The following is a 12885-nucleotide window of genomic DNA, read 5'->3' on the forward strand; positions in this document are numbered from 1 at the left end:
AACCTCGAAGGGAGAATAGAGAGGGAGTGGTTGGCGTAGCGCGCAAAGCCGAAGGTCCTGGGTTCCCTCGATATTTTTCCGTCGGTTCCTACAGTTATATTAGTACGAAAAATTCATTGTAATCCTAACTTTTGTTTTTACTTGCAAGATTAAGAATTCCTGAAACAGATTAGCTGTTGTTACAGTACTAGAACATTAAATGGCGGACGCTTAGATGCATAGTCGGAAAAGAAATCATAGGTTAAGGGGTTAATCGTTCATCGGCGGGAATGTGATTTGATAATGCGAAACAGTGTCGTTACTGTCGAAACATTCGTTACTTTTTCGTTAAACTTCGTTAAATTTCTTTTATTTGTGAAGAGTTAAGTACGAAGGATGCGCTTCGATATTGAAATTGGAAGAATATGGAAAAGTTGATCATTTTTGCTACCGAGTGGCGCGCATACGAGCAAACGTATCGATACCTCGGTGATTCGAGTTTTGTCTCACAGCTGAGTCAATCTCATGCACAAGCGAAATCTAATATCATATTGTTCAAATATGTGTACTACACCGAAGAGCACATAATGCTTTGTAACGTGGCAGCAACGTGAATAATGGTTGCATTATCTCACTCGTATTGACACGAATTTATGCTTTTCGACCAAACTTTAATAACGATTGGCATTCTCTCCGGAAAAATCCGAGAAACGACTAAACTTTTTAAGAAAATCGCGATCGCTGTGTTCTTCTCTTGGAATTTCACTGCACGATGTTTGCTATATTAAAACCTTCTGTTTACAATAATCATGGAATCGTCCCTTGAAAGTTTGGAATCCCTAATTCGAGAATTCGAAAAGAAAAAGTTCAGAATGAAATTAGACTCTGTATCAATAGTTAGAAATTGATGGCAAAATTGTGTGGAAATTCCATATTGATATAATCTGTAGTATTGGTTTTAGTCATCCAGTTTAGTTCTTCCTAAACAACAAACATTCCATCGACAAACTTTGCTAATACTCACCTCCGAACCTCGACTTCAGTGCCAAAATAACCGATCTGCAGGATTTTGTATAACTTATCGATTGTACAACGCTACTAATTTCTTCGCCTAAATTCCGTTAGCTGCCCTATCGTGAAATTATTAACTATAATAAGTGGAACGTTGGGAAACAAACTCTGCGAAATACAACACCTTTCTTCCGTCTAATGTATAAAACAAAATTCCATCGAGGAAAAAATAAATCAAATGAAAATTCCGTATTGACATCGTTAAATAAATGATTCTCGGAGTGAACTCGAAAATTTTCACCAATATCGGAATTTTCAACTGCAATTCCAAAATCTGAGTAAAAATTCGAATAGCATTCTCAGAAAGAAACAGAAATCGACATTTCCAATTTTGCTCTTCGTTTCAAGAATCTGAAGGTAAAGTAAAATCTAAAAATAAACATCTAAAATGAATCAAAAGTATTAAAAAAAGAAACAGAGAATAATTATGAAATTGCAATATGTTCGTTGACAAAAATCGTCGATGATTGATCGATTTGTGTTGTCAACGTGACTAGTGCCAGTGGCTTACGAATAAGGCTGCTTTCAACTCGATTAACAAACTACTGGAAGTTCGAGTTGGTATAATTGAAGGTGGACAGGGTCGCGGCGTTAAATCGCATTAAAATTTCGTAAACGTTTGACAAGTTCTAGAGGGAAGTTAAGTTTCCAACAGCTTATTGTTCCCCGACGAGCAATTCCGTGCATAAAACGGAACTGCAACTTTTTGGACCTTCAAAATATTTTCACTCGTCGAGAGACGAAAAATAGGGAACGATTTCTTGGAGAAAGTTACACGAAGAGAGGATTGCTTTTTGTCCAGGAGAAGCTTTAGGTTGGAAACCGGAAGACAAATAGGAGAAAATTTCACGAAATTTCGGTGTTTTCCTCGAGTGACGATATTTGTCAAATGGAAACCAACGAGCCGTGAAATGGAGGTCGTCCATGAACACGCGATGCACGGAGCTAATGAACCTTACTCCGCGAAAGATATTAAACGTAACGATCCAGGCGGCCCTGCAAAAAAGGTGTTCGGTGAAAATGAAGGAAAGAAGGTTGAAACGAGGAAATATTAGGTTTGTTTATAAGTTAAATGAAATAGGGAGTGTGTAGGTATGATGTTATAACGGGTGTGGCGATACGATATGATTTTTAAAGAACTATTGTGGGATATTCTGGATAAATTTCATTTCAGGTTTAATTGTGTTATTTCTAAATTCTAAAACTTTCAAATTTCTAAATTTTCTAAGTCCCAAATTCTCAAACTTCCAAAATCCCAAATTCCTAAGGTCCCAAATTTGCAAATTTCCAATTTTCTAAATTCCTAAAGTCCCAAATTCTCAAATTCCCAATATCCCAAATTCCTAAAGTCCGAAATTTTCAAGTTTCCAATTTTCTAAATTCCTAAATTCTCAAATTTCCAAATTCCCAAATTCCTAAGGTCCCAAATTTGCAAATTTCCAATTTTCTAAATTCCTAAAGTCCCAAATTCTCAAATTCCCAAAATTGCAAAGTCTCAAATTCCCAAAGTCCAGAAGTCTCAAATTCCTAAAGTTCCAAATTCTCAAATTCCCAAAGTTCCAAAATCCCAAATTCCTAAAGTTCGAAATTTTCAAGTTTCCAATTTTCTAAATTTCCAAATTCTCAAATTTCCAAATTCCCAAATTGTGGAAATTCCCAATGTTCCAAAGACTCAAATTCCTAAAGCCTCAAATTCCAAAATTTCCAAATTCCCTAATACTCTACCTATGGAATCTATCTATGCAAAAGCGTCAAATTCGACATTTTTCAAGTTACGCAACCTATCAATACCAAACAGTGATATTACATCTTTATCAGAAGAAAAAGTATATATTATATTTAGAGTACAGCAAAGATACGCGAAGTTTCGAAACGTCCTAAGAACTTACTAAACGAAGCAAAAGAGTTACGTTAAGCTTGTGAGAATTAAAATTGAAGATTTTTAAATATTCTGATTAATTCGAAGAGAACTGCTATCGATGTGTTATTCGATTCTGGACTTACATTTTAAATGACGTTTCATTTTTCAAATCGTCCGTCCGTAAAAGGTTCTTGAAATAAAAGTAGTAGGCTGACAGTGAGATAAGTGATAAAAAAAAAAAAGAGAAGTTAGTGAACTTCGATCACGCCTACGGACAGCATGTCAATTCTACGTGTTCATAAATGCGCTGAAAAAGAGGTGACGCCTTCCCTAGATATGATCATAATGAGACAGCTAAGCAGAGAGCGCAATCAACCTCTCAGAATACCATTTCACAGAAAGCAGGCATTCTTATAACACGCGGATTTAAGTGGTTCATGTTGACGTGTCGATAAAGCTGTTCTTCAATTGATACGGGATTGAAAGCGAAGTTGGATTATTGCTCAAATATCTTGGGATATTTAAAAATTTCAGGTTTTCGAAATTTTAAATTTTTACATTTTATACTTTTCGCATTTCCAAATTTGCAGATCTCTAAATTTTCCAATTTACTGGTTCTCAAATCTTCAAGCCTTCACAGATTTTCATGTTCTGAAATTCCCAAATTCTCAGATTTCTAAATTCGCGAATTCTCAAAATCCGGAATTTCCAAACTCTTAAATTTTCAAATTCACAAATTCCTAAATTCCCGAATTCTCAAGTTCCTGAAATCCCGAATTCCCAAATTCCTAAATTTGCAAATTCTCAAATCCCTAAAATCCCAAATACTTAAATATTCAAATGCTCAAATTCCCAAATTCTCAAATCCCTAAAATCCCAAATACTTAAATATTCAAATGCTCAAATTCCTAAATTCCCGAATTCTCAAGTTCCTAAAATCCCAAATTCTCAAATTCTGGAATTTTCAATTTCTTAAATTTCCAAATTCCTTAATTCCCAAATTTATAAATCACCAAATTCGCAAATCCGTAAATTCTCAAATTTTCCAATTTTTACCTCTGCAAATTTTCTATTCTCTCAACAGCCAAATTTTCAAATCTCTAATAATTCTGAAACAACTTTTTAACTCCAGACTTGTAGAAACCAATCGAAACCTATACCTTTTGCAGTTTCCAGGATATGACAAAAAGAACATGATGCATCTGAAAATACTGTTCTACTTAACATTGGCCCTGTCCGTACACGTAAACGACGCCTACAGAATTCTGTGCTTCTTTCCTTTCAACGGATGGAGTCACTTCAAAATGTTCGGCTCTTTGTGCAAGGGTTTGGCAGAAAGGGGACACCAAGTCGATATGATCGGTCAGTTTCCTATAAAGGAACCGATCGTTAATTACAGAGACATCATCGACTTAAATGGAACAAGGGAATCTATAATCAACAGCTTATCCGTACACGAAGCACAAACAGTACAACAAGCGATGACGTATTATCTGGCAACAAAGTATGGTCGTGATTTATGCGAATTATTGGGTCACGAAAAGATACAAAATTTTATTAAAAATCCACCTAACGATCCACCGTACGATCTTATAGTCACTGAAGTAAGTAATTCTATCGAAAATTTTCATTATAAAATTCTCTTCGTTCACCTTTAATTCTTCGGTCAAACACTTTCACACTTTAAGATCTCTTTACGGGATTAAAAATTCCTTCTCTACCCACAAAAATATGGAATAACGTGAATAAACATGGATCAAAATTCCACTTCTATCGCTAAAACATTCTCCAATCTACAGTATCTCGGTTCACCATGCTACTTAGGACTCGGTCAACTGCTCAACGCCCCAATAGCCATCGCCGTAAGTTTCCTCGAACAGCCCTACGTTGACGACTTTATGGGCAATCCTTTGAATTTCGCCTCTTTTCCTGGAGCGTTCGCCCGCGACGCTGTTCTAAACACATTTTTCGATCGACTCTTCAACGTCCTCACGAATTACAAGGAGATGCTGACGTTTTACGGCTACACGTCTGATCAGACAGAAATAATGAGGAAACATTTGGGCAGAGATTTACCAGATATCAGGGAATTAGAGAGAAACGTGTCTTTGGCTTTGGTGTATTCGCATTATAGTTTCCACGGCATTAGATCTTTCACCCCGGCTGTAGTTGAAGTTGGAGGGCTGCATATCGAGAACGATGAATCCAAATTGACCCCGGTAAGCTCGGAGAAAAGTTTGAACATTGATCAGAATTTTTCTCAACTTCGAATTACCTTTCATTCGCCAATTTTGGTTCGATAGTACGGAGTACTGATTGATTGTATTACTAACTTAACTTACAATTACAGCGATAGGTATTGTACGTTTATTTAAATTCTAAATTCAACGCGCTATTCTGTCAGAATAGTGTTTTATTTGTTAAATATTTAAATGAAAAATTTAGTAATTTTAGTCCTTCCGTAGTGAGACACCTTGCAGTTTTTTTCAAATATAATATTATATGTTATTACAAATTTTCTCATAATTTCTGTACGAATTTTTAATAGTAATTTCAAAGACAGTCTAACTCCTTAATACTAATTTCAAAGACGGTCAAGTGTAAAAATTTTCTCACAATTTCTACACTAATTTTTAATACCAATTTCAAAGACAGTCTAACTCCTTAATACTAATTACTAAGACGGCCTAATTCTTTAATACTAATTTCAAGGACAGTCTAATTCCTTAATACTAATTTCAAGGACAGTCTATACTAATTTTTAATACTAACTTCAAAGAAAATGTTGTATAGAAATTTTCTCACAATTTCTACACTAACTTTTAATACCAATTTCAAAGACACAGTTTAATTCTTTATATCCTGACTTAGGAATTGAACGATTGGCTAGAATCAGCTGATCACGGATTAGTGTACTTCACGCTGGGCTCATTGATGAATATCGAAACTCTTCCAAAAGACACGTTGCTGGATTTGTACAGGTCTTTCGCGAAAATTTCACCAGTGAAAGTTTTAATGAGGTGTACCGACACAACAAAATTACCACCCGGTCTTCCCAGCAACGTAATCACGTCACCTTGGATTCCCCAGATTGCAGTGTTGAGTAAGTGAAAGATATTGATATCGAGTCTACGAAACTCAACATCCACCTGTCAAACACTCTAGCAATAAATAATCACCGTGCAAAAATATTTCGAGTCACCGCACTCAAGTGTCTCCACAGAACCAATTTCCATCAAGTTTTAGTTATCGCCTTTTCTTTTTTTAATTATATTAATTGACGTTAATCAGTTATTGAAACCATCACACGTATATGCTGTTACGGGATGAAAGAATATTTTTCTGTTAACGTGAAAATGTTTAAATATTATTATTTTTCATAGGACACAGAAATACGCGAGTATTCATAACGCACGGTGGTCTTATGGGGGTCGAAGAAGCGGTGCATTACGGTGTTCCTATGATAGGAATACCGGTATTCTCAGACCAAATGAGGAATATTAATATCATGGTGCACAAGAATATGGGAGTTTTGTTGCCTATAAAAAATATTAGGGAACGTTCCATGGATGCTGCGTTAAACGCACTTCTACACGATCCTAAGTATTTGTAAGCATTTTTTAATTACTAACTGTCCTAATAGAATTAATCATTCTTTATAATTGTAAATACGATTTTTCTTCAATTGGCAATTTCAATTAAAAGCACGAGCTGAATTCTTCACACTCTGATCTTCCTTTGCACGCAATTTTCACAAGCATCCAGTCGAAGAAGATTAACTTCCTTTATTCAATGAAAAATTTATTTTTCGAAATTTCAGTCGTGAATTCTTCAATAATTTCCTTTTCCTTTGTTATTACATTAACGACAATTCCAGTTACGCAATTTCAACTTTCAAAAATGCGAAATATTGAAAATGTAAGAATGTCGAGGGTTTATATTTCACTTTTCCTCCCAGGGAATCAGCTAGGAAGATGTCTGTAGTGTTTAGAGATCGACCAATAACCGCACTGGATACCGCAATTTATTGGATCGAGTACGTGATCAGAAATGGTCCAGATTCTTTGAAATCCCCGACGACGAACATGTCCTGGTGGAAATTAAACTTAATCGACGTTTTTGCTTTCTTAATAACTTGCTTTGTCCTTGCCTCCTATTGTCTCGTGATTCTCATCAAAGGTACGTTGAAGAAATTTAAAAAATTCTGCGGAAGAAAGGCTGTACCGAAGAGGAAATCGAATTAGACGATTAGTTCTACAAGCCTGAATAAATCTATACGAAATTGAATGCAATGTTGTTTTTATCGAATATCGTTAGATCTCCCTTTTTTCATTTTCCCTCTCTTCTTTTTCTCTCCTTTTTCTCTCTCTGCCCATTCTCTCTTTCTCTCCTTTTTCTCTCTGCCCATTCTCTCTTTTTCTCCCTCTCTCTCCCTTCTTTCTCTATTTTTCTCTATCTCTCTCCCTTTTTTCTCTCTCGCTCTCCTTCTCTCTCTGTCTGCAGAATCACAATATCCTCATATCGCCGTTCAAATTATCCTCATACATGCACCACGAATATAACTTCCCTCGGACGGTTCTACGCCACAGCGTTTTCTCAAGGTGTCAGCCAACGCTGCGCGTCAGAACCGTGAAGCACTAGCAATATATGTATAAGTCAACTTAAAGAGCATCAAGCAGCACATATCTAACTGAAACTGACACGCGATGAAAAACAAATTGAATAATGACAAACGCGTCGAAGCTTTTCCTATCCACGATTTCAAGCTCTGGTTAAGAGTGGGATATACAGGGATTACGCCATCGTCCATTGCTATGACCGGCGTGTGCATAATATATACGCGTTTCCTGCAGGTCGTGCAAGATTAAATTGGCCAGTGACGTCTTGATTATTGGAAGCTGCGCAGCAATGCATAAATAGCGATCGTCTGTACAGACTCTTCACGAAACGTCCAACCATTTTCTAAATCGAATCGCCTATTCCCTTTAACGATTTCCATCGATACAATGAAATTTCAACGATGGAAGAACAATTCGCTGGCTAATAATCGAAATATCGAATTTCATTTCAAGGATCCAACTTTTTGGTCTTTAACCCTTTCACTACTATTGGCGCCTATAGGCGCTTTGAAAATTACCTCGTATCGTGCTATTGGAGCCTTTTGGTGCACTTCTATGTACATTCAAGCGTTAATTTGATCCTCTGCACTCTTCCACGTTAATTCAGTGAAACAAATTTTAAAATGACACGGCTAAAAAAGAAAGTTTGCCGCCGTTGTGGAATATTTGAATTTGCCATGCGCGTTCTGTACTAAAATTTGCCATAGCCAAAGGGTTAATTAGAAAAATAGTAATAATTACTATCATTAATTCAAAGAATATCTCAGACATTGTCGTTACATTGGCGACAGAGTACTTGACCCAAGGTACGACGCAGCAGTATGTCAATTTCAACAACAAATTTATTTCTAACCACAGGCTATAGAGGGTGTCTCTTAGAATAAGCTGTAGCTTTGTAAAAGGGTTGAAAATGGAAGATTCTTTCATAATGTAAGACTAAACTTATATCTTTCAATGACGAATTTATTCAAACCTTATTACAATCCTTAACCATAAACTATACAGGGTGTCCCTTAGAATAAGCTGTATCTCTGTAAAAGGGTTGAAATGGAAAATATTTCCCTGATACAAGATTAAGTTTAAGAATTACTTTTATTTCAGGATTTCGTGAATTATTATATCAACACTCTTACACCATTTTGTCCATACAAACTATTGTCACCCTATATAAACATATCTGTACACCAAAATAATTGAACAAACTTGAAGGTGAGACGCAAGTATCTTAGATACTTTCTTGTAAAAAGTGAGAAACTTCAGAAACAAGTGTGACAAAAATACATACAGTGATGCAAAAGTATGCAGAATCGAAAATTATGCAATTCTACATTACACTTTGTCTTCAAGTTTGACCAAGATGTACACACGAAATCTTTCTATTGTTCATCGCCCTTTGTCGGCCAGTTCAAAGGAATTTTCAAACAGTTGACAAGGCTTATAACGGGCCATGAAGCAACAGAGCGATCCGTAGTCTAATTAGTTTAATTTCGCTGATAACAAAGTTCCAAAATTTCCCATCAAATATGCCAACAAAGAGTGAACCGAGTGACCATCAACGCAAGTTAATTCATAAGAAAAAAAGGAAGAAAACAGGTTAAAAATCAGATATAAATTGCCGTAATGGTCAAATGTATGGACAAAATTAATAAAAAAAAATATAACTCAATTTCCCTCTAATACAAAAATATTTCTAAACAATTCATACATCACAGGGTGCTCAATACTGTTATCCTAAGCTGTACACACGAGACACCCCATTGACTATTTACCGGAGAGCAATCGAACGACATTTGACCCACGCCGAACCGTTCAATTCCTGAAACCACCAACATCAAACGCGTCGAAATGAAACAGGCGACGAACCAGCGGCAGTACAATTCCTCTAAGCATCGTTCTAATAGAATGCAACCGTACATTAATGTCGTAACAGTGCGCTGTTCTCGATGGCTCAAGTTCAAGTTTAACAGAGCTCTATAGCCTCTTTCTCAGCCTTGACAAACTCTACCATGCCAGCGTCCAAACGATATTAATAAAACCGCGTTTCGCACATGCTAGACGATCTGAAAACACCGGCGGAGGAAGAAAAATTCCAAGTAACCTCTTTCGCGTATGAAAATCGTGTGCGAACGAAACACACGGCGCACAGTTCGTCGGGATCGTCCGACGCGAAAAGGTGCTCGAAGGTTTAATCTACACGAGCATCGTTGAAGATTAATCAAGCAACAAAGTAAACCAGGCAAGCAGACACCTATGCGGACAAATATTATTGTTACGCATCATCGCACGTCCGCCCTAACGCGAGCAGATATCTGGCAAACTCAATTGCTCTTCGCTTAGATATCGCGCTCCCCAATCGCGGCTGACACAAGTTCGACCACTGGACGGGCTGAATTTATCTACGATGCTCCAAGCAGGTTCAGTCAGTCATGTCAGCGTGATCGTCTCGTGATATGTGCAAAAGCTCGTGTACGGCCAGTTTTGTTCCAGTAGAGAAGCTTCACTCGAATCATCGTTTCGGTTAGGCAGAAGGACTCATAGTTCCTACGTGTGAATTAAAGATCTCTTGTTTTGTTTTTGTTTTTTCGTTTTGAAGAAGAAATTGTAATAATCTTCGTTGTATCTGAAGTTTCTAAGTGGGGAATAGTATATTCACACGAACTTGAACTAACCGTAAGATCGTCGATAAGTTGTAGGAAATAGACGAGATCAATTCAGACCGATTGAAAGTTTCAAGTGAGGAGTGAATCGAAGAGGAGTTGACAATGAAGCTGTTATCAATTGTGCTCCTTTGCACGATACTGTCTGTATGCCACGGATACAGGATACTAGGGGTGTTTCCCTTTAATGGAAAGAGTCATTTCATGATGTTCGAACAGCTGATGAAGGCTCTGGCTAAAAGAGGCCACCAGGTAGACGTGATCAGCTCGTTTCCTTTGAAGAAACCGTATCCGAATTACAACGATACGATAGTACTGAAGGCGCCAAGGGAGTTTATGAACAATATGACTTATGAAGATGTGACTATAGTGTTCAAAGATTCACCTGCTTTCGTTGTGGCTACATTGGCGGGGAATGCTGTTTGCGAGCATCTGAACGATCCAGGGATTCAAGATCTTATACACAATCCGCCTAAGAATCCGCCCTATGATGTAATTGTGATGGAGGTAATACTTTTGTAATTATTTTCTTTTTGGAATGGCTGGATTTTTCTGATTAGATATCTTTTATCTTCTTTTTTCTTTTGGTGTGTTGGAAGTTTGGAGTTCTTTTCTTGGTTGAAAGGGTTGTTGTGTGGATTTTGTTTTGGAATCATCTTTTGGATCTCTTGAACCGGCCAACTTTTTATATTAGAATTCTGGAAATTTTCTGTCGTTAAATGTTTGAATTTGTGACTTCGTAAATTTTCGAGTTCTTGATTTTCTCATTCTTAAATTTGAGATCTTGATTTCCTCAATTTTTCATTTTCAATTCTTCATTTTCTGAACTTTCGAATTTCTCATATTAGGATTCTGCAAACGTTCTATTTTCAAATCCCCGAATTCTTCATTTCCTGAATTTCTCATTTTGTGAATTTTTCAATTTTTCACACTAAAATCCTACAAATTTTCAAACATTAAATATTTCAATTTCCAAGTTTTCGTATTCTCGAATATCTGAACTTTTCAATTTTTCATATTAGTATTTTAAAACTTTTTGCGGTCAACTCGGTTCTACTAACAACTAATAAACTGTAATTAAGATCACTGATATCGTTAAAATGACGTTAAGACCTCGACATTGGTACAATCACTATGGACGTTGAACGAGTTCCTAAAAGGTTTGCATAAAAATTACACAGTTTGACGACGTCGAAGTGCAGTTTTCGAAAGACTATTCAGAAAATAGCAAATTCACCTCGTGTTTGGAGTACTGTAGATTTTACGCTGCGAATTGAAGTTTCATAGCTTTCGAAAGTATGTTTCAAACGCACGAAATAGAATTTATTCCGGAAAGTTACTAAAAACCAAGTGTATTCTTTCATAAAGGAATATTTCGGAAGGTATAATGTAAACAGAAGTGTTTCAAGCCACACTGAAATGGTTTCACTCGAGATACACGAGGAACAAGCTTGACAGTAATATTGTACTTAGAAATAAACATCGGATTTACTGTTTGCTTTCACTATTTACGTTCTTCACGTGTCAAGTTTAAACCGACTTGTGTATCGTTCTCTAACGACTTCAGTTGACTCGTAATGAAAATTTCCATACTTTTCCACACAAAATTCAACGTATCTCAATATAATTCTATTCCATTTGTGAATTAGAAAAGAATCATGTTCTGATAAAACTAACAAGTACCTTATACAATGTCGAGAAACAGAAATAGAAATTTCTTCGAAAAAAAGAAAATCGAAAATTACCAATAAAAAATGGAAACGAAGAAAATTAATATGAACGTTACGCTTAAGGAGAAGTTAAACGTTTTATTAGCTATAGAACAAGTCTCTCATAAAACGTGCTTATGTCATGCAATGTGTGTCCAGTCTTCGTTTCATACCTAACATTTTGATAACGCTGTTGCATAACGTATTGCAGACAGTTACGTCACGAGTTACCAATAAAATTTAACAATTCTGCCGTCCGAGGGATAGATATTCTTCGTTTATGTCAAAAATTTTCACGACACTTATTAACCCGGTGCCTCGTTGCAGTATCGATTACGATTGAAATTTGACGGAACCAGGTTATACACGTATAATAATTACAGTGCTAATTCAGGAAATTCTATGAAAATATCTTCCATCATCAAGGCTTTCATGAAGACACAGCTTACTGCAGCTTTTAATTGGAATTTATACAATTTTACAGCCGGTAGAAAATCACAAATTTTAGATTTAATCTTCGTGAAACAATTCTGAAAGAATCTTTCAACTACATTCGATTATTCAATTATTCAATTTCTCCTGTAACAAACTTCGATTTCAATTTCAATTACATTTTCGAGTGAATTTTCACCAAACAATTCTGAGGGATTCTTTCAATATTTTTCCAATTTTAATTCTACCAATTCCACGAATAAATTTTACAATCGAAAATGAACATTGCAGGTGTCTATAGAGGAACAATTTCAGAGCTGCATCGGTTTCATTCAATCTGGAAGTTTCTCACAATTTGGCTGTTAGTAGCAAGAAAGTCCGCTTTATGAAATATCGTAGAAGTAGGAGGTAGATAGACGGTAATCTGGGAAATTCAATGTTCTGAGTACACTACTATATACGTATATAGTAAGCAATAAAATTGCAGACGAGAGAATGGGCGGGGAATATTGCCCTCGGAGACGAAGTCGAACGAAGAAAGGGCGGAGATTTTGATA

General features: G+C 36.2%; 2 protein-coding genes across 2 annotated transcripts in view; one reads left to right on the forward strand and one right to left on the reverse strand.

Moving 5' to 3' along the window:
* LOC108577029 (calcitonin gene-related peptide type 1 receptor-like) overlaps positions 1 to 12885 on the reverse strand; it is a 213834-nt gene that overhangs the window by 88071 nt on the left and 112878 nt on the right. The window lies entirely within an intron of this gene.
* The window catches only part of LOC108577028 (UDP-glucuronosyltransferase 2B30-like), an 11635-nt gene continuing 8861 nt past the window's right edge, over positions 10112 to 12885 (forward strand). Inside the window, exon 1 of the mRNA XM_017940111.1 lies at positions 10112 to 10694. Within this exon, the coding sequence (XP_017795600.1) occupies positions 10293 to 10694 (402 nt within the window). The 5' untranslated portion in view covers positions 10112 to 10292. The remainder of the gene's footprint in view (positions 10695 to 12885) is intronic.

This window comes from Habropoda laboriosa, unplaced genomic scaffold, assembly GCF_001263275.1.
Source record: "Habropoda laboriosa isolate 0110345459 unplaced genomic scaffold, ASM126327v1 scaffold440, whole genome shotgun sequence".
Lineage (NCBI taxonomy): Eukaryota > Metazoa > Arthropoda > Insecta > Hymenoptera > Apidae > Habropoda > Habropoda laboriosa.